Here is a 23,304-nt window from a genome sequence, read left to right on the forward strand (position 1 = left end):
TTGTTTAACACCAGTACATAGGTCCAGTCTCCTTGTTTAACACCAGTACATAGGTCCAGTCTCCTTGTTTAACACCAGTGCAAAGGTCCAGTCTCCTTGTTTAAGCACATGCATTGGTTGTCTATAGCTGACATGAAAAACCAAGAGGAGTTTTTGGAAAAATACGATCTTCAGCTTTGCCTAGTCAATATGGTATTATCAAATGTGTATTATTAATATGATATCAATATTCCTTTTTTTAATATCACAGTTATCGTCATTACCAGTATATTGCGACACCCCTAGTTTGTAGGTCTATTCAAGATGTATGTTTGATCTAGACTAGTCAGATCTATACATGATGCATGTCTGATCTAGATTGGATAAATCCATTAATTGTGCCAAGTGATTGGATGGATCAATCTGCCTTTGCACAATGTCAAACTCAGTGTTTTGAAACAGAGGAAATTATCTATGCTATTTTGTGATTGGCTGACTTGTCCTCTGTGTCCCAGAATTCAACGGTGACTATTGAGGAGTTCCACTCACGTCTTCAAGAGGCCACCAACTTTCCCCTGAGACCTTTTGTCATTCCCTTCCTCAAGGTAACACCTACCTCCTCTCTCTCTCTCTCTCTCTCTCTCTCTCTCTCTCTCTCTCTCTCTCTCTCTCTCTCTCTCTCTCTCTCTCTCTGTCTCTCTCTCTCTCGTCTCTCTCTCTCGTCTCTCTCTCTCGTCTCTCTCTCTCGTCTCTCTCTCTCGTCTCTCTCTCTCGTCTCTCCCCTTCGATCTCTTGTTTTCTCCCAGTATTTTGGATGTATTCCTATGTTGAATCCAGGCCTGTTGTGTCTGACAGTCTTGCTCTTTGTGCTCATCACAAGGTTCTCTGATGTTCTCAGGAGGTCTACGGTGACTCCAGAACTGTCTTTATCTAGTGTTGAAGTCAGGACATGTCATGAAGGTTACGGGTTGGTTCCCAAGTAGCTCCCCGTTCTCTCTCTTCTTCACTCGGTCTGAATCCCGGGGGGCCTGGGGGGAGTAGTGGCCTATGTGGGTGACATGGAAGTCATTTGGGAGGCTGCCTTTCGTCCTTCATACCTTGGGGACGGCTCCTGGAGGATCACACTCTGTCTGGTTTTCAGGGAACTATAAACAACGCAGACCTCCAAACAGGCAATGGCACCGTGCTAGTAGACCGCAGAGTTATTAGAGTTAGAACATTACGGGAAAATTCCAGAATTTCTGATCGAATTGGTTTCGCAGTGATGCGTTCGCCTTTCCGTGGACCTGCAGCAACGGGACAGCTGAATGTGTTGACTTTACGAGCGAGAGGCGTTGTGCACATTTCGCTTGGGCCTGCGAGGAACTTTGCAACATTCGGGGATGAAATTATATACTTTTCAGGAGCCTCATGAGACCAGAACATAAATCTTACAACCAGTGAACCGTTGTCAGTGTTTTTGCTGGATTTCTCAGACGGTGAGAATCCGCTTTCCCCCCCCCAGCATGGTTCAGTGTTACCTTACCCACACCGTTCCGGACCCAGCCGCTCCCAGAACACAGACAGAAGAAAAACATCTTGGATTTCCCAACTTTTTAAAAATGTTATTTACGAGGCTCCCCAACTTCTCCTCAAGCGCTTCCGCTCCCTCTTTCCTTGTTCCTCCCTCCACTTATCCATCTCCTCCTCCCTCCCAGTCTTCTCCTTCTCCCTCCCCCTCCTCTCTACCTCCCTCCCCCTCTCCGTCTCCCTCAGCAGTGGTGCGGTGGAGTGGTGCGCTGGGGGAGAAGAAGAGATTGAGTGCTGGGATGTGTGAAACATGACTATAAACCATTCTCTCTCTCCGGTTTTACGGGGCTCAGCAGCGCAGCATATGGTCTCTGCGTTGCATTAACAGAGGCCGTCACTCAGGCTCGAACGGCGCCGCCAATCTCCCATCCGCCCGCAGAAAAAATACCCTGCCGCTTAACTGACAGCCAGCATATGTGGTGGCCTGATGTGAAGGGGAGCTGGGTTGAAGAGGGGAAGGGGAGGGGTTCGGGGCTTAAGTGGAGAAGGGAAATAAGGAAGTGTGTGTAATTATAAACACACTCTGGCCTGTTGCTCATTAGGGAGGGGAAGAGAGAGAGATGAGAGACATGAGAAATGGAGAGGAGGGAAATGAAGAGACCAGAGGGAGGGGAGTGAATAAATAAATATATAAATGTTTCAATAGAGGAGAGCAGTAGAGAGGAGACACGCAGGGGGTTGCATCATCTCATCAGACGTAGATTCTATTCGGTCTCGACTCATCTCTGTTTCCCACACGCCAACAGACACGCTAACATGCTAGCATGGCGGTCTGTGTCCCCTACATGGCTGTAGTCTTCTCTCTGCTTCTTTTCTCTTGGCTGGGGTCCCCTAAGGTGAGCGTTGTTTGTCCCTCTACACACACATGTGAGACTGTCTAAACAGCCAGGCAAGGCTACAGACATTTTCAACAGTGTTTGTGTGTCCTCCAGTAGATCTGCTGTTTGTCTGTTTACCTCTGAGCCTCCTCAGCAACAGGTCTGCCTAGTTTCTACACTGTCTCCCCATGACGTTTCCGTGACGTCTGCATGACGTTTCCGTGACGTCTGCATTCAGTCTCCATGACGTCTGCATTCAGTCTCCATGACGTCTGCATTCAGTCTCCATGAAGTCTGCATTCAGTCTCCATGACGTCTGCATTCAGTCTCCATGACGTCTGCATTCAGTCTCCATGACGTCTGCATTCAGTCTCCATGACGTCTGCATTCAGTCTCCATGACGTTTCCGTGACGTCTGCATTCAGTCTCCATGACGTTTCCGTGACGTCTGCATTCAGTCTCCATGACGTTTCCGTGACGTCTGCATTCAGTCTCCATGACGTTTCCGTGACGTCTGCATTCAGTCTCCATGACGTTTCCGTGACGTCTGCATTCAGTCTCCATGACGTTTCCGTGACGTCTGCATTCAGTCTCCATGACGTTTCCGTGACGTCTGCATTCAGTCTCCATGACGTTTCCGTGACGTCTGCATTCAGTCTCCATGACGTTTCCGTGACGTCTGCATTCAGTCTCCATGACGTTTCCGTGACGTCTGCATTCAGTCTCCATGACGTTTCCGTGACGTCTGCATTCAGTCTCCATGACGTTTCCGTGACGTCTGCATTCAGTCTCCATGACGTTTCCGTGACGTCTGCATTCAGTCTCCATGACGTTTCCGTGACGTCTGCATTCAGTCTCCATGACGTTTCTGTGACGTCTGCATTCAGTCTCCATGACGTTTCCGTGACCTGTAAATAAGTCAGTGCAGCATTTCAAGGTTCCCGTTTCAAAATAAAGTGACATTATGATATTAGATTTAATAGGAACTTGTTTTTGATCAGCAAGGAAGGTGAAAATATTCCCTACTTGGTTGTTGATCTCAAACCGGGGCCAGTTCAGCCCACACCCCACAATGTCTAAACCTCTGTCAGCTGTCTCCGTGGAGTCTCTGTGGCGTTTCCTTGACACCCGTGTTTTCGTTACCATGACACCCATGTTGCAAGAAAACCTGCTACTGTACATAGTGTCTCTCTGACTTTTCCGGTTCCTATGTTTCACTATCTATATCTATCTCTCAGTCCATCTATCTCTCAGTCCATCTATCTCTCAGTCCATCTATCTCTGTCTATCCATCTCTCTCTGTCTATCCATCTCTCTCTGTCTATCCATCTCTCTCTGTCTATCCATCTCTCTCTGTCTATCCATCTCTCTCTGTCTATCCATCTCTCTCTGTCTATCCATCTCTCTCTGTCTATCCATCTCTCTGTCTGTCTGTCTATCCATCTCTCTGTCTGTCTGTCTATCCATCTCTCTGTCTGTCTGTCTATCCATCTCTCTGTCTGTCTGTCTATCCATCTCTCTGTCTGTCTGTCTATCCATCTCTCTGTCTGTCTGTCTATCCATCTCTCTGTCTGTCTGTCTATCCATCTCTCTGTCTGTCTGTCTATCCATCTCTCTGTCTGTCTGTCTATCCATCTCTCTGTCTGTCTGTCTATCCATCTCTCTGTCTGTCTGTCTATCCATCTCTCTCTCAGTCTGTCTATCCATCTCTCTCTCAGTCTGTCTATCCATCTCTCAGTCTGTCTATCTCTGTCTATCTATCTCTGTCTATCTATCTCTGTCTATCTATCTCTCAGTCTGTCTATCTCTCAGTCTGTCTATCTCAGTCTGTCTATCTATCTCTCTCAGTCTATCTCTGTCTATCTATCTCTGTCTATCTATCTCTGTCTATCTCTCTCAGTCTGTCTATCTCTCTCAGTCTGTCTATCTCTCTCAGTCTGTCTATCTCTGTCTATCTATCTCTGTCTATCTCCCTCTCTCTGTCTATCTATCTCTGTCTGTCTATCTCTGTCTATCTCTCTCTGTCTGTCTATCTCTGTCTATCTCTCTCTGTCTGTCTATATCTGTCTATCTCTCTCTGTCTGTCTATCTATCTCTGTCTATCTCTCTCTGTCTGTCTATCTCTGTCTATCTCTCTCTGTCTGTCTATCTCTGTCTGTCTATCTCTCTCTGTCTGTCTATCTCTCTCTGTCTGTCTATCTCTGTCTGTCTATCTCTCTCTGTCTGTCTATCTCTCTCTGTCTGTCTATCTCTCTCTGTCTGTCTATCTCTCTCAGTCTGTCTATCTCTCTCAGTCTGTCTATCTCTGTCTGTCTATCTCTGTCTGTCTATCTCTGTCTATCTCTCTCTGTCTGTCTATCTATCTCTGTCTGTCTCTCTGTCTATCTCTCTCTGTCTGTCTATCTATCTCTGTCTATCTCTGTCTATCTCTCTGTCTGTCTATCTATCTATCTCTGTCTGTCTATCTCTGTCTATCTCTCTGTCTGTCTATCTATCTCTCTGTCTGTCTATCTATCTCTCTGTCTGTCTATCTATCTCTCTCAGTCTGTCTATCTATCTCTCTCAGTCTGTCTATCTCAGTCTGTCTGTCTATCTCTGTCTGTCTGTCTATCTCTGTCTGTCTATCTATCTCTCTGTCTATCTCTCTCTATCTCTATCTCTATCTATCTCTATCTATCTCAGTCTATCTATCTCTCTCTGTCTCCATCTCACTCTGTGTTTTTTTGTCCCCTCTGTCTGTCAGTGTTTTTCAGCTGTGTGCACATGGAAGACTGTTTAAATGACACCCTCCTCTTCTTCCTCCCAGGCCAACCTGCCTCTGTTACAGAGGGAGCTGCTCCACTGTGCTCGGGCAGCCAAGCAGACCCCCGCCCAGTATCTGTCGCAGCACGAGCACCTCCTCCTCAGCACCACGCTGGCCTCCCCGCCAGACTCCTCTGAGCTGCTGATGGAGCCGGGGGAGAGAGACAGGGACGCGGCGGTCAAGAGACCCAGCCCCAACAGGTGGGTTTGATAAGATGCCCGGTAAGGTGGCGGTCACCAAGACAACCCAGAGGCACTCTACGGACGGAGATAATCACATCGCATGTTCGGGCCCTCACCCTCTCCTCCTCTCGGCCCTCCTCTCCCACAGGGGCAAAGAAAATGGCTTCCAGGAGCGCCCCCCCGCCCCCCTGGAGCCCCCGGCCAAGCGTATCTGCACCATCAGCCCGGCGCCCCGACACAGCCCGGCCCACGCCCACCCGCTGCCCCTCAGCTCCCAGCTCCACCCCACGCCGCCCCCACTGCAGCACTACGCCCTGGAGGACATCAGCTCCTCCCACCTCCTCCACCGGGAGACCAGCCACCGGATACTGGAGCTCCGGGAGCTGAAGGAGAGGCCCCGGTTACCAGGTAACGACTCTATATACTATACATACAATACCAGTCACACCCATTCATATATATATGTATATATCTATATATAGATATAGTAACTGGCAAGTAAAAACAAAAGACAAAGTATAATATGTTAGATTACATGTATGGAGAGGGGGGGGTGTTAGAGAAGGAGTGGGGGCCGTCAGGGGATGATGAGTGAGCAGACAGTAAAGTCACAGGATATTGGAGCTAGCTATCTGGTTATACATTCTCATACAATCTCACACACACACACACACACACACACACACCAGCGTAAGCAGAGAGACTTGTTTAACAGATGCGTAATCAAACTCCTATGGGTTTATTCTTTCATCACCAGTAGCAAGTGTCCTTCATAAAACAGGCACATTAAGATGTCACTGCCCAGATGGTGTACTTACCACAGATTCCTGTAGCAAGTCATATTCAGCATTGTTTCCCATTCATATAAAAAAATACATAGTGTATAGGTGCTCGTTAAATGCACCATGTGACTTGGGTCAAAAGTGGAGTTATTGTTTTTTGGGGGAAATCATTGGCACCTTGAGCCACGTCACTCGGCGCTGTTCAAAAGCCCAGTGGATGTGACCAAGACGGATGTGACCAAGACGGATGTGACCAAGACGGATGTGACCAAGACGGATGTGACCAAGACGGATGTGACCAAGACGGATGTGACCAAGACGGATGTGACCAAGACGGATGTGACCAAGACGGATGTGACCAAGACGGATGTGACCAAGACGGATGTGACCAAGACGGATGTTCCATCTGAACTCCAGCCACCTGTATGCACATTCACTGAGTCAACCCAGGGATGTTTTCCACAGTGCTTATTACCCAGTGACCTCAACAGCGCCACTCCCCTATTAAACAGCACTCCCACTCACACACAGGCACAGCCTTTACTCATATTTATACAAGGGCAGCAACTGATGGGTGGTCTGTGGGTGTGTGTGTGTGTGTGTGTGGGGATATGGACAGCTCTCAGAACAGTGTAGATCCACGGGCCCCACATGCTTAGGCAATGTGTCCCACTAACCAGAAAGTGGAGTACCTTTATGTCTCAGAGGAGACGGTATTGTATCTAGTTTGTTGTAGATCTGCCTGCCATCTGGTCCCTGTTTAATGTCACCGGCCAGATGGGACACAGATCTACAGTACAACAAAGTAGACACCAACACATACACACAGATATAAACACAGACACACACACACACACTCTCTGAAAGCAGGGGAGATGTGTTGTTTGAGAGAGAGAGAGCTTTGAACTGGGTAACGCTGATGAGAAACAGCAGTGAGGAATGGGGTGGAGAGGAGGGTGAGTGTTTATGTATGTGTGTGTGTGTGTGTATGTGTATGTGTATGTGTCTGTGTCTGTGTCTGTGTCTGTGTCTGTGTCTGTGTCTGTGTCTGTGTCTGTGTGTGTGTGTGTGTGTGTGTGTGTGTGTGTGTCTGTGTGTCTGTGTCTCTGTGTGTGTGTGTGTGTCCTGTTTTTGGTCCTCACTACGTTACTAAAACATGGGCGATCACGTGTAGAGAGGACATTGAGCCGGACATTGAGCCAGTCCTCACCAAGGGTCAGGCATGTAGAATTGTATGAATGTGTGCCTGTTTTGTTTAGATGACAACAGGCATAAAGGTTAGGTTATTGAGGTAATGATGTGTGCCTGAGTGCGTGTGCGTGCGTGCGTGCGTGCACGTGAGTAAAGCCCCACCCTGCGGCTCCTCCATAACCAGTGCTGGTGTCAGCTCCATTTAGCCAGGGCATGGCAGTGTTTAGAAGTGGGCCTACTTCACTCCGTCTGAGTGGCTCCCTGCTGGAATGCTGCTAGCTCCAAACCAGGGGCAGGGAGGCCCACTCCTCCCCAGCAGTCACCCAGCCCAGTTTCAGGAGGGGGGTGGTGCTGGTGGTTTTACGCTGACAGCTGACCTCCAGATGTGGGGCGTCCCAGTGCTGCTGCATGCCATGGCGGGGCCCAGACGCTGGCTTTCATCAAAAGCCCCCCCCACCCCCACCCCACCCCTCTCTTCCTATCTTTTACTTTCTCGTTCTCTTTTCTACTTCCCTTGTTTTTACATCAATCATTATCCATTTTTTCTCCAGTCTTGAGGAGGATATAGCTCTTGTTCTTTCTTTCCGTCACGTCGGTCTGTTTATTTTCTCTCTTCTCAGGAGACAACTCTTTGGTGTGTTAGAAGGGGTAGCGAGACCGTGCCGCTTGTCCCTCGGCTTTCATCACGAAATAATGTGTCCGCTGTTTCGCTGGGGAATGCCTGTTATGATTGGACACGTTTTCAGACACCTCTTTCTGTCACCTCTCTAACATTTCATTCATCTCTCATTTTTAATCAGGCACGAATGGGGGCTACCGCGAGGACCCAGTGGACCACCGGCTAACCGACAGAGAGTGGGCCGACGAGTGGAGACATCTGGATCACGTAAGTACATCTGCCACCGCCGGCCAGTCCCACAACACTTCCCAGTGCCCGGCGGAGCCGTCAGGCAGTCAGGTCGGGGGTCCTGTCCAGTACGGTGGCGTTAAAGCCATCTGCTGCCTGCTTCAGACCCTGCGCTGCAGTAGTTATGGACGGCACAGAGCAGGAGAGTTACACGATGAGGGGACGCCTCGACCATACGGAACAAATGAATGCAGTTAGCCGTCTTAACCAGGGCAACGTAGAGGAGCAGTAAGGGTTAGACACCAGGTTTCTGTCGCAGGGATTCTAACCAGCAACCAACGCTCTAACCACTAGGTTTTCTGCCATCCCACGCAACACGTCTCTGAGTGGCAGGCCTCGATGTTGTGATTCATCATTTACCTGTAAAGTAGGGACGATCGCCGTTGTGCGTACCAGCCCTCTAACCCCCTCCCGCTCCTCCCGGCAGGTGTTGAACTGCATCGTGGACATGGTGGAGAAGACGCGGCGTTCTGTGGCCGTGCTGCGGCGCTGTCAAGAGTCGGACCGCGAGGAGCTCAACTACTGGCGCCGTCGCTCGAGCGAGCAGGAGGACACCCGCAAGGGAGGGACTGCCACCGTGCCGGCACCCTTCTCAAAGACCCATAGCCCCCACACGGCCGAGGGACCTGCTGGTGGTACGTGGTCCCCTGTCTCTTATTACACACCATGCCTTGTTCAGTTCTGTTACTGTGTGCAGTTGGGACGTGGGGCTGATGAACACTAGACGTGGATGAGTTAAGACGCACACCGTGTCACATGAGACTGGCCGTGTCTTTGACGACGAGCTGCTGAACCACCAGCCTCCAGCGTCTCCGCTCCCGCGCTGTCCCCAAACGGACCCGCTGCCCCCTGGTGTTCATTGGCGGAACTACACCCGGGCACTTTCACAGTGCACCGTTTTTAACACGGCGCCGTTGCGCTCTGGTTGGCCTTAGTGCACTAGGCAGGGTTTAGGGTGTCATTTTAGACAAGGAGACATACTCACTTGGCAGTGTTAGTCTCTCTGTGCTGGTCCGCTGGTTTCTTCTGGGCCCACGCCGCTCTGTGGCCTCCAGACAGGTGCCGGCACTGCCCCCATCCAGATCGGCCACAGAAGGCCCTGGCAGCGCCAGCCTGCCTTTCCGTAAGACCCGTCGCTGGCTGCCCGCCACCCGGCCGGAGCGCCATCTGTGCGCCCGACAGAGGGCCTGGACGCGGGCTACACAGCCCAAGAGCTCCGCGGCGTTTGGCCGCCGATCTGGATGGAGAGGGGCTGTACCGAGAGAGGGGAGGGGGGGTGGACGGGGATGACAGAGGGATGATAGAGAGAGTGAAAAGAAAGGGATGAAGAGAGGACAGGGAACAGAATCTAGCCACAGCTTGGTTGTCGTCTCCTCTGTCACGGCCAATGTACCATCCAAGTTGGCCCAGTTATTCAGTTCCGTTTTCTGCCAGGTGCTAACTGTATTTCTATCCCTCGCTGTTTCTCCCTCGTCTTTCCTTGCCACAGAATCCCAGAGGGATTTTGCACCGCGGCCAGGCTCGGGGTTTGTGCCGGATGAGATCTGGAGGAAAGCTGGTAAGGCCTTACCTAACGTAACATGTCCTCTAAGAACGTGTCACACGGAGACGTCCCACGACCTAAACTCTGACCCCCCCCCCCCCCCCCCCCCCCCCCCCCCCCCCCCCCGACTCCGCAGAGGAAGCGGTGAACGAGGTGAAGCGGCAGGCGATGGACGAGGTACAGAAGGCTGTGGCCGAGGCGGAGCATAAGGCCTTTGAGATGATCGCGGCGGAGCGGGCCAAGATGGAGAAGACTCTGGCTGAGGCCAAGAGGAAGGCCACCGAGGACGCCATCCAGGTGATCAACGAGCAGGAGGATTCCAGCGAGGTGAGGGTTAGGCATTCGTGGACCGAAATTCTGCACCTTTTAGTTGTCGCTACGTTCATATTTTCCCTGGTTAAGGTTAGTCTGGAGCTAAGATGGCTGCCATAGGATGTTGGAATATAGTGGAAAAGAATAATAATACAACAACTGGCTTGCATGAGCCTTATACACGCACACACACTAAAAAGCAGCAGGGCATGATCTGTGGTATTTAGCTACTTAGTGACCGTGGAAAGTTAGTCAGTAAACACACCTCTTGTCGTGCTCGTAGTCTCCCAGACGTTCACAGCTGTAGCATTGCATTTGAAGTGACCGCGACCGGCGTGTTGTCAGCCTGTGTTAACCCCTCCCCTCACACTCCCCCAGTGCTGTTGGAACGTGTCAGCCTGTGTTAACCCCTCCCACTCCCCCTGTGCTGTTGGAACGTGTCAGCCTGTGTTAACCCCTCCCACTCCCCCTGTGCTGTTGGAACGTGTCAGCCTGTGTTAACCCCTCCCACTCCCCCTGTGCTGTTGGAACGTGTCAGCCTGTGTTAACCCCTCCCACTCCCCCTGTGCTGTTGGAATGTGTCAGTCTGTGCTAACCCCTCCCACTCCCCCTGTGCTGTTGGAATGTGTCAGTCTGTGCTAACCCCTCCCACTCCCCCTGTGCTGTTGGAATGTGTCAGTCTGTGCTAACCCCTCCCACTCCCCCTGTGCTGTTGGAATGTGTCAGTCTGTGCTAACCCCTCCCCGTCCCCCTCTCCAGTGCTGTTGGAACTGCGGGCGCAAGGCCAGTGAGACGTGCAGTGGCTGCAACGCGGCCCGTTACTGCGGCTCCTTCTGCCAGCACAAGGACTGGGAGCGCCACCACCTCATCTGCAGCCCCGGCCTGCAGGCCCAGCCCAAGCCCGTCACCGCAGCCAAAGCCGCCGCCGCCGCCGCCGCCGCGGGCACGAAGGCCCCGGAGAGCACGTCGTCCGCCGTCAGCCCTGGGGGGGAGAAGGGGACAGTCGCCTCCCGTTCCTCTACCCCATCCACCCCTGCATCGATTCCAGAAACCAACGGGCACTAAAACCCAGAACTATGACCGCAGACGGAACCCGGAACTATGACCACAGACGGAACCCGGAACTATGACCACAGACGGAACCCGGAACTATGACCGCAGACGGAACCCGGAACTATGACCGCAGACGGAACCCGGAACTATGACCACAGACGGAACCCGGAACTATGACCACAGACGGAACCCGGAACTATGACCGCAGACGGAACCCGGAACTATGACCGCAGACGGAACCCGGAACTATGACCGCAGACGGAACCCGGGACCATGACCGCAGACGGAACCCGGGACCATGACCGCAGACGGAACCCGGAACTATGACCGCAGACGGTGGCATTGACACTGGCTCTCATTGCTTGTAATGGACACTACTGTGTGTCCCCAGAATGGCTTCCTTTCTCAGCTTCCCTTTCTGAAAATGCTGACTGGTGAGATCTCCATTTTAACATTGTTCGGCTTTCACCCCACGCATAGCTTTACGCCAGCGGTCACGGTGTAGAGGAGAGGACACCGCTTTGAGGACATACGATGACACTGGACTGCAAGCCTAATTTAGCCAAGGAAGTGATGTCACAGATATTGAGTGAGCAGAGGAAGTTGATGTCATTGATGGAGGTCAACCAATCATGTTACATCCTGAACTTAACTGTGAAAGGGAGGAGGGGTTAGCTTGGTCACGGTGAGATAGAAGACAGACGGACTCTGAGAATCCTCCTCCAACTGTTGGACAAACGGACAATCTGGCCGAAACTAGAAGGACGCTCCTTCCTCTTCATCCGGCATCTCCACCCTGAGCCGAGCTGAGACAACAGACCCTGATGTTTCTTGGTGGGGGTGGGGGGGTGGGGGGGGGGCAGAAGCCAAAGGGACCATCTGACATTCAGAACGATCCTTTCTCTCCGTGGGCAACAGTGACGGCCTCAAGTGCTCACTGCTTACTTCCTAGTTTATTATGGTGTACATAAAGCAAGGTTCTGGGAGGGTGTTGGCAATGCTGTGATGATAACAGTTCTGCAGAGACGTCCGGTTGATTTGTACATTGATGGCAGTCTTAATTATCTTGCTCGCACAAATTATTTGTCAGGTTCCTCTATTTGAGAGTGGGTTGTTTGTATGTTTTTGTCAAAATGGTTGTGCCGCTGGTCAATATTGTAAAATAGAGCATTAAGGCTAATTTCAGAGCAATATATGTATACAAAGTGTTCAGGTATTCATGCGTCACCAAAGTTTTCACTCGCTAAACAAGTGTGTTATTGCCTGTAACTGTCCGCTGTTGTGCGCTGAATAAATCCAGAGAAACACTGTTGACTGTCCTGTTCCCTGATGCATTTAGTTATTGTCTATCAACGTTAATCAGCCATTCCTCCACCACCGCAGTTCAGAGTATCGCGTACCTGTGGGGGATGTTTGGACGAAAGGTGGAAGCTGAAAGAGCGGACATTTGAAAATGCCCAATAACTAAATTCTACAGACCTTGGGGCATTTGCAGTTGTCTTCCACGGTCATGGCTAAGCGTTGATGTCTCCTACAGTTCTGGGTCGGATTACTTTAGATCTTGCACCACTTAAGCTTGCAAGCTTTTTTTAATTTATTTTTCCACTGGTAATTATTGACAGTAAAATATATAAATAGCTTTGTGGAACAACGCCCATAAATAAATAAAGATATTGGCATGTATTTCGGACTCCTTTTCTTCCCTTTTCAACACTGGGAAAAGTTCAAAGCTCAAACTGGTGCAACATCTCGAGTGACTCTTCTCTTGGCCTCTATTTGCATCTCAGGAGTATATACACAGAATTCTTTTTCACCATTTAGCTATGAAATGGAAACTTCAGATGGGACCCTCTCTACTTTTATATGTTGTGATTGTTACCATGGAGATGATTCTGGTGTATTTGATCATTGTAAAATGACTCGCCTGTTTTAAAAAACACATTTTGTTATGAGACATAACTTCGTATGAAAATAAATCTCCTTATGAAATAAAATATTGAAATAAAGACATTACTCAAATGTCTATGTTTGTTGTTTTTTTAGAATTTGTTTTTCACCTCTGACACATTTCACATTAATGTTTCCTTGGTTATGCAGGAAAATGCACAAACACACACACACACACACACCTGCATACATTTGTTTTTCTATCATTGTGGGACAAGGAAAATGATCCCATAAACCTAAGCCTGTATATGAAATTCTAACCCCTAATGTTAACTAAACCCAATTGTAAGTTTTACCCTAAACTTAAAATAGCTGTACATAGCCATTTCCAATGTTTGGACTTTAAGGAATGTTGCGTTGAGCGAATTGCTGAGTTTTACTGACTTGGCCCAAAATGGATAGTAAAATCGGAGCACTTAGATAAAAGTTCAGAATGTTTCTTTCAAGGTTTACATTTTGTTTACAAATGTAAAAAAGGAAGAAATATTCCATGCATTCACTACACAATGCAAATACTGGGTAAACTGGATTACTGTTATGTATATACCGATCAGCCATAACTTTTGACCACTGACCGGTGAAGTGAATAACACTGATACACCCATCAGCCATAACATTATGACCACTGACAGGTGAAGTGAATAACACTGATACACCCATCAGCCATAACATTATGACCACTGACAGGTGAAGTGAATAACACTGATACACCCATCAGCCATAACATTATGACCACTGACAGGTGAAGTGAATAACACTGATACACCCATCAGCCATAACATTATGACCACTGACAGGTGAAGTGAATAACACTGATACACCCATCAGCCATAACATTATGACCACTGACAGGTGAAGTGAATAACACTGATACACCCATCAGCCATAACATTATGATCATTGACCGGTGAAGTGAATAACACTGATACACCATCAGCCATTACATTCTGTCCTCAAAGATGATGTTAGAATTGTGATGGCTAGATAACTGGGTCAGAGCATCTCCCAAACTGAAGCCCTTGTGGGGTGTTCCCGGGCTGCAGTGGTCCAAGGAAGGAAAAGCGGTGAACCGGCGACAGGGTCATGGGTGGCCAAGGCTCATTGATGCATGTGGGGAGCCCGTGTGGTCCAATCCAACAGACGAGCTACTGTAGCTCAGATTGCTGAAAAGGTTAATGCTGGTACTAATAGAAAGGTGTCAGAACACACAGTGCATCACAGTTTGTTGTGTATGGGGCTGCGTAGCCACAGACCAGTCAGGGTGCCCATGCTGACACCTGTCCACTGCCGAAAGCCCCTACAATGGGCAAGTGAGCATCAGAACTGGACCACGGAGCAATGGAAGAATCTGGCCTTGTCTGATGAATCATGTTTCCTTTGACATCACGTGGATGGCCGGGTGTGTGTGTGTGTCACTTACCTGGACAACACATGGAACCAGGATGCACTATGGGAAGGGTCCTGCCATTCATGTGGATGTAACTTTGACACGTACCACCTACCTGAGCATTGTTGCATATCATGTGCATCCTTTCATAACAACAGTATTACCTGATGGCATTGGCCTCTTTCAGCAGAATAATGCACCCTGCCACAAAGCAAAAATGGTCCAGGAATGGTTTGAGGAACACAACAACAAGTTCAAGGTGTTGACTTGTCCCCCAAATTCCCAAGATCTCTATCCAGTCGAGCATCTGGGGGATGTGCTGGACAAACAAGTCCGATCCATGGAGGCCCCATCTCGCAACTTACAGGACTTAAAGGATCTGCTGCTAACATCTTGGTGCCAGATACCACAGCACATCTTCAGAGGTCTAGTGGAGTCCATGCCTCGACGGGTCAGGGCTGTTTCGGCATCAAAAGGGCAACCTACACAATATTTGGCCTTAATTGTTTATTATTAATTTTAAAAATTCGATGTGTTGACAAAACCAGCCGATGGTTGAATAAATAACACTGTGCTGCCTACATAGGTCATAATTCAACTATTGGGAAATATTTTGTTTTTTTAAATGAACCTATTAAGTAATGTCAGTTTCACTGCCAAGGTAAAAACAGCCTAATGTGACTTCTCTTCGGCAGACCAATTCCCAGATTAATGTAATACCACAGTAGACCAGCAGATGGCAATACAGATTTATATCCAAGGTTTGAGACGATTCCATTTCAACACAGTTCCAAAACAAAAGCAAACTGATACTGACATTTGTTTTTGAATGTTGACATGGCTTGTTTTTTGTGTTGTTGAAAATAGGTTTACGAAATTATAGTTACAGTAATATGACCAATGTTTATGTTAATTACATGTTAATTATTGTAATGCATTCGTCTTTAATGCATTTCCAGCTCAGGAGTCTGTCTAGCAGGTTTTTGGTTTCTAGTAAGATGTTCTAACTGCTTAGTTTTAACTGCTGTCTGCCTGCTGCCTCCAGATAACTTACCAGTGAAGAACCTTCGCTTAGGGTACTAATATTTGATATTTTCATTTGATTGGCTGATGGGGAAGAATGGGCGGAGTCGGTAAAAACTAACCCTATGAGGCAGCAGCACCTCAAAGGCACTTTTCAAGGCACCATGTTAATTTCTGCCAAACTTTCCCTTTGAAGCCAGGCCTTGGTCAAATACAAACATCACTGTTAAATACTGGCATGTACCAACTGCAGGGTGGTTGAGGATTGCCCATATAAGCAGTATTCCATCGGTACTATTAACCTGCAAGCTAGCCTTGTCAATGACCTAAAGCCTGCATAAGTCCAATGGCCATTTACAGGTGGAAACCTCTTGTAAATCATTGACGCCTCTCAGCTAGTCAAACCAATCAAAAGCCCTGATTGGGTGGAGTTTCAACACTCTGGTGACTCCTCACATACTTTCACTGAAGTGGGTGAAAGTGTGTGAGGATGACTTGTAGTCATTGGTTAAAACTGTATCAAAATATGATATTTAAAGCCCACTTGTTGCATAAGCGAATGTTATGTTTTCGTTCATTTTCTGCTATGGTGCAACCTAGCTTTGCTATGGAACAACTGTATGAAAACTACACTCCTTCATGCCTTATTGCTTGATCTGTAATTTGTAATGATTAATTGTATTGTCTTATGTTTAGTTTCTTAGTTGTCCTGTGATCTTTTTCTCCAGTTACACCAATTTGTTCTTGAAAAACTGCAGTTCAGTCTTAGTGACACCTAGCACCTCATTGTGAGTCTGGTCCATGTTCCTCAGTTCCACAGGTTTCTTACTGGCTGTCAGTCTGGTCTCCATGTTCCTCAGTTCCACATGTTTCTTACTGGCTGTCAGTCTGGTCTCCATGTTCCTCAGTTCCACATGTTTCTTACTGGCTGTCAGTCTGGTCTCCATGTTCCTCAGTTCCACATGTTTCTTACTGGCTGTCAGTCTGGTCTCCATGTTCCTCAGTTCCACATGTTTCTTACTGGCTGTCAGTCTGGTCTCCATGTTCCTCAGTTCCACATGTTTCTTACTGGCTGTCAGTCTGGTCTCCATGTTCTTCAGTTCCACATGTTTCTTACTGGCTGTCAGTCTGGTCTCCATGTTCCTCAGTTCCACATGTTTCTTACTGGCTGTCAGTCTGGTCTCCATGTTCTTCAGTTCCACATGTTTCTTACTGGCTGTCAGTCTGGTCTCCATGTTCCTCAGTTCCACATGTCTCCCACTTGGCCCTCGCTGTAACCATGATGTCATTCTCTGTGACACCTCCCTCCGCTTTCACCCTGACCCTAAGACCCGGACAGACGGATCAGCCTGCAGAGACAATGTTGTCTTAAGGAATCATGTTTTCTGGGCCCAGTCCATATCATTATATAAATGCTGGTATTTGGGAACCAGTACAAAATAAACTTTTACGGGTGTCATAAGTGGAACATTTTGAGAAACCTGCAAAAGAACGATAGGTTGTGGAACGGAATACAGAGTTTTGAGGACTTGGGAGAAATCAAACTTATGCTCTTTTCTCCAAATATTAATTGGACATCTGGCTCAAATACATACAGCATTTCAAATGAAAAAGCATACAGCCTTTTTTGGCAGAGATTGTACTTTCATTATACATGTCATATTTAAACTGTAATTCCATCCCTTTTTGCACACATTTTATCATCACTTTTAAGTGTTTTAATTGGTCTGTTTAAACCTGTTGCATTGTAAAAATAGAATCAAAGGCCAGGCCTGTGTAAAGTACCTGTCACAGCGGTGTCCCTACCCTGAGATCTGCTTTTTGAACAGTGTTTGAAATCTAAACCCTGAAGTAAATGTTTTTGAAATAGAACAGAGGTACGCTGAGACACAGAAAAGGGTTAATAAATCAGACAATTGGTACAGGCTTTTCAAATAGTTTAAGATATTTTGTGTCTCAGTGCATGAAAACAAAAGTGTCCATTGTACAATTTTAAAGGCAAATGTATTTATAGTCTAAAACTGATGGATGATTTAATTGTAACTTAATTGAGAATATACAAAAATATTTGGAGGTGAATTAAAATTACAGTTTTTAGTGATAAAAACTGAAGGCCAATAATTTAAGCTTTTGTAATGTTGTATGCATGTATGAAGAGAGAGAAGTCATATATTAGAATATAGAGGTTTGTTGTACCATGAGCTATAATGGATCATGATGAATGGATATCAAAAGTGTCAGGCCAAACCAACACACAAACCTTGAACTATAATGTTAGCACAGTATAAATAGCATCCTGTCATGTTAGCTTTAGAAGTTTGTTTCACCAGATTACTGTTGAAACAATACCTGCCAACACTGACCTAATTATTATTAATAATTAAACCAATGTTAGACATTTAAACATCTGTATATGAGTCCCACACTTAATTTGATTGTTTATTTGTATATATACATATATACAAAAAAAGTTATCTTATGGTAACAATTAATTTTGAGTCTCTAAATTGTTTCTGTGGATGCTCAACCGATTATCTATTGAATATAAGAATTTACCCTCAACCTAACCTTAACCCTTACATTAAACCATCTTCTAAACCTAACCGTAACCTTAACCCTTACATTAAACCATCTTCTAAACCTAACTGTAACCTTAACCCTTACATTAAACCATCTTCTAAACCTAACCGTAACCTTAACCCTTACATTAAACCATCTTCTAAACCTAACCGTAACCTTAACCCTTACATTAAACCATCTTCTAAACCTAACCATAACCTTAACCCTTACATTAAACCATCTTCTAAACCTAACTGTAACCTTAACCCTTACATTAAACCATCTTCTAAACCTAACTGTAACCTTAACCCTTACATTAAACCATATTCTAAACCTAACCTTAACCCTTACATTAAACCATCTTCTAAACCTAACCGTAACCTTAACCCTTACATTAAACCATCTTCTAAACCTAACTGTAACCTTAACCCTTACATTAAACCATCTTCTAAACCTAACCGTAACCTTAACCCTTACATTAAACCATCTTCTAAACCTAACTGTAACCTTAACCCTTACATTAAACCATCTTCTAAACCTAACCGTAACCTTAACCCTTACATTAAACCATCTTCTAAACCTAACCGTAACCTTAACCCTTACATTAAACCATCTTCTAAACCTAACCATAACCTTAACCCTTACATTAAACCATCTTCTAAACCTAACTGTAACCTTAACCCTTACATTAAACCATCTTCTAAACCTAACTGTAACCTTAACCCTTACATTAAACCATATTCTAAACCTAACCTTAACCCTTACATTAAACCATCTTCTAAACCTAACCGTAACCTTAACCCTTACATTAAACCATCTTCTAAACCTAACTGTAACCTTAACCCTTACATTAAACCATCTTCTAAACCTAACCGTAACCTTAACCCTTACATTAAACCATCTTCTAAACCTAACTGTAACCTTAACCCTTACATTAAACCATCTTCTAAACCTAACCGTAACCTTAACCCTTACATTAAACCATCTTCTAAACCTAACCGTAACCTTAACCCTTACATTAAACCATCTTCTAAACCTAACCATAACCTTAACCCTTACATTAAACCATCTTCTAAACCTAACTGTAACCTTAACCCTTACATTAAACCATCTTCTAAACCTAACTGTAACCTTAACCCTTACATTAAACCATCTTCTAAACCTAACCTTAAACTGAGCAAGCATTTTCTCATCAACACATACAGTAAAAAAAAATCCAGAAAATCACATTGTATGATTTTTTTATAATTAATTGGCATTTTATTGTATGACATAAGTATTTGATCACCTACCAACCAGTAAGAATTCCCACCCTAACAGAACTGTTAGTTTTCTTTAAGCCCTCCTGTTCTCCACTCATTACCTGTACTAACTGCACCTGTTTGAACTCGTTACCTGTATAAAAGACACCTGTCCACACACTTAATCAAACAGACTCCAACTTCTCCACAATGGCTAAGACCCAAGAGCTGTGTAAGGATATCAGGGATAAAATTGTAGACCTGCACAAGGCTGGGATGGGCTACAGTACAATAGGCAAGCAGCTTGGTGAGTAGGCAACAACTGTTGGCACAATTATTAGAAAATGGAAGAAGTACCAGATGAAGGTCACTCTCCCTCGGTCTGGGGCTCCATGCAAGATCTCACCTCGTGGGGCATCAATGATCATGAGGAAGGTGAGAGATCAGCCCAGAACTGCACGGCAGGACCTGGTCAATGACCTGAAGAGAGCTGGGACCATAGTCTCAAAGAAAACCATTAGCAACACACTACGCCGTCATGGATTAAAATCCTGCAGCGCATGCAAGGTCCCCCTGCTCAAGCCAGCGCATGTCCAGGCCCATCTGAAGTTTGCGAATGACCATCTGGATGATCCAGAGGAGGAATGGGAGAAGGTCATGTGATCTGAAGAGACAAAAATAGAGCTTTTTGGTCTAAACTCCACTCGCCGTGTTTGGAGGAAGAAGAAGGATGAGTACAACCCCAAGAACACCATCCCAACCGTGAAGCATGGAGGTGGAAACATCATTCTTTGGGGATGCTTTTCTGCAAAGGGGACAGGACGACTGCACCGTATTGAGGGGAGGATGGATGGGGCCATGTATGGCGAGATCTTGGCCAACAACCTCCTTCCCTCAGTAAGAGCATTGAAGATGGGTCGTGGCTGGGTCTTCCAGCATGACAACGACCCAAAACACACAGGCAGGGCAACTAAGGAGTGGCTCCGTAAGAAGCATCTCAAGGTCCTGGAGTGGCTTAGCCAGTCTCCAGACTTGAACCCAATAGAAAATCTTTGGAGGGACCTGAAAGTCTGTATTGCCCAGCGACAGCCCCGAAACCTGAAGGACCTGGAGAAGGTCTGTATGGAGGAGTGGGCCAAAATCCCTGCTGCAGTGTGTGCAAACCTGGTTAAGAACTACAGTAAATGTATGATCTCTGTAATTGCAAACAAAGGTTTCTGTACCAAATATTAAGTTCTGCTTTTCTGATGTATCAAATATTTATGTCATGCAATAAAATGCAAAATAATTACTTAAATATCATACAATGTGATTTTCTGGATTGTTGTTTTGGATTCCATCACTCACAGTTGAAGTGTACCTATGATAAAAATGACAGACCTCTACATGCTTTGTAAGTAGGAAAACCTGCAAAATCGGCAATGTACCAAATACTCCCCACTGTAGTTTGTTGAAAGTTTGTTGATAGTATTACTATTTATAGAACATCTACAGATGGAAATTGGGAATTTAAAAACACATTATTTGTGCTGTTTTGTGTATTTCATTTTCTTGCCTTGCATTTGAATGCCTTTGGCCAGGTGTTCCTTAAGTCACCAATGAGAATTGGTGACTTATCTGGTTAAATAACATAAATGCTCAAAATGAAGTGATCTATTTCTGCCCTAAATACAACTTTCTGCCCTAAATACAACTTGAAAATTGTTTACAAACTTTTCTGGTAGTGGTCCCTGTTCGTGTTTAAGTGGTGTTTACCCCGCCCACCACCACCACACACACACACACACACACACACACACACACACACACACACACACACACACACACACACACACACACACACACACACACAATTAAATGTTTTAAAACATTTTAGGAGGATGGGTTTAGGGAGAAGACACAGAACATTAGTCACTTCAGATTCTGTCACTGTTCCGAACAGCCTCTGTACCAAACAGAAAGGTCCACATGGCGTGCAACACAAGTTGAGCTCACCTAAACTCCACAAAAAACCTAACATCCACTTTTCAAGACAGGACTCAAGTGGACATTAACTGTTTGCCCCTCTGTGATGGCAATTATGACATTCTGATGTTGTGTTATGATGTCATGATCTTACTAATCTATGACTAGTAAGATTATTATCTATGACTAAACACTGTCATAGATATCATCACTAATCATCCTACCACACAGTCATAGATATCATCACTAATCATCCTACCACACCACTGTCTTTGATATCATCACTAATCATCCTACCACACAGTCATAGATATCATCACTAATCATCCTACCACACCACTGTCTTCGATATCATCACTAATCATCCTACCACACAGTCATAGATATCATCAATAATCATCCTACCACACAGTCATAGATATCATCAATAATCATCCTACCACACAGTCATAGATATCATCACTAATCATCCTACCACACAGTCATAGATATCATCACTAATCATCCTACCACACCACTGTCTTCGATATCATCACTAATCATCCTACCACACAGTCATAGATATCATCACTAATCATCTTACCACACAGTCATAGATATCATCACTAATCATCCTACCACACCACTGTCTTCGATATCATCACTAATCATCCTACCACACCACTGTCTTCGATATCATCACTAATCATCCTACCACACCACTGTCTTCGATATCATCACTAATCATCCTACCACACCACAGTCATAGATAACATCACTAATCATCCTACCACACCACAGTCATAGATATCATCACTAATCATCCTACCAAACAGTCATAGATATCATCACTAATCATCCTACCAAACAGTCATAGATATCATCACTAATCATCCTACCAAACAGTCATAGATATCATCACTAATCATCCTACCACACCACAGTCATAGATAACATCACTAATCATCCTACCACACCACAGTCATAGATATCATCACTAATCAGCACACAACAGCACTGAAGTTTTCTGCCGAGTCTCTACTGATGACTTTATACAATTTCAATGCATATTAAATCCACCCTGAAGTATTATGTTTTGGCACAACACAAGAGAGATCAGAAATACATATTTAGCCTGTGTGTATTTTCAGCAGCACTATCTTTTTGGAACCAGTCTAGGGAATTAAGAGTGGCAGGATGTGGATAAACCATAACACTGGGATTTATTTTGGATTAGAAATTTAAAAGGGAGTCAGCTATTTCGTCTAGTTACCACGCACATTTTCCAACCCGGTTCCAAACGACTTGTTGGATATGTTTACGGTCCAAATTATACCCTATTTCCCATGGTCCCTGGTCAAAAAAAATCAAGAGGGATGGAAATTAGGTGCCATTGGGGAACACAGATTGGGTCTCTGCATACTGAAGATTATTTTGGCTTCTGATAGCCATCAGAGCTTCTGTCTTTCAAACTGAATATCGTACTGAGTGGGCTCTTACAGTGTTTTAGGTGTTCAAGTGGCAACGTTGGCAGGTTTGTTACTGTACAGGTAGTTTCTTCTCAGGTAAACAGTTGGGAAAGTTCTTCTGCACTGCAGTACATCAGCTGGACAACTGGATCTACAGTAGCTGCAATGAACATGGTATATTAAAAGATTGTGGTATACTAAATTACTGGGGTATATTAAATTGCCAATATATATCAAATGATTGGTGTAACTTAATGACTGGTGTTTATTAAATCAGTGGGGTTAATTTAAATCACTGGGGCAAATAATTTCACTGGGGAAATTAAATGACTGGGGTAAATTAAATAACTGGTGTAAATTAAAAGACTGTGGTTAATTAAATGACTGGTGTAAATTAAATGCCTAGTCCATATTAAATGGCTGGGGTAAATTAAGTGACTGGGGTATATTAAATGGCTGGGGTAAATTAAGTGACTGGGGTATATTAAATGGCTGGGGTAAATTAAGTGACTGGGGTATATTAAATGGCTGGGGTAAATTAAGTGACTGGGGTATATTAAATGGCTGGGGTAAATTAAGTGACTGGGGTATATTA

At 45.7% G+C, this 23,304-nt stretch overlaps 1 protein-coding gene across 13 annotated transcripts in view; it reads left to right on the plus strand.

Annotated features, from left to right (window-relative positions):
• cbfa2t2 (CBFA2/RUNX1 partner transcriptional co-repressor 2) overlaps positions 1-12,448 on the plus strand; it is a 49,586-nt gene extending 37,138 nt beyond the window's left edge. For 12 of the 13 annotated variants that reach the window (XM_020055600.3, XM_013138081.4, XM_013138084.4 and 9 more), the window contains 8 exons: positions 495-584; positions 5,173-5,369; positions 5,500-5,759; positions 8,125-8,210; positions 8,659-8,866; positions 9,721-9,789; positions 9,911-10,101; positions 10,846-12,448. In XM_020055600.3, coding sequence (XP_019911159.2) covers positions 495-584; positions 5,173-5,369; positions 5,500-5,759; positions 8,125-8,210; positions 8,659-8,866; positions 9,721-9,789; positions 9,911-10,101; positions 10,846-11,151 — 1,407 coding nt within the window. In that variant the 3' untranslated portion in view covers positions 11,152-12,448. Of the gene's footprint in view, positions 1-494; positions 585-5,172; positions 5,370-5,499; positions 5,760-8,124; positions 8,211-8,658; positions 8,867-9,720; positions 9,790-9,910; positions 10,102-10,464; positions 10,826-10,845 lie in introns of those variants that run through there. The other variant, XM_034287314.1, reaches the window with a different exon arrangement.
• The last annotated feature ends 10,856 nt before the right edge of the window (positions 12,449-23,304 follow it).

Source organism: Esox lucius, chromosome 17 (genome assembly GCF_011004845.1).
Source record: "Esox lucius isolate fEsoLuc1 chromosome 17, fEsoLuc1.pri, whole genome shotgun sequence".
Classification (NCBI taxonomy): domain Eukaryota; kingdom Metazoa; phylum Chordata; class Actinopteri; order Esociformes; family Esocidae; genus Esox; species Esox lucius.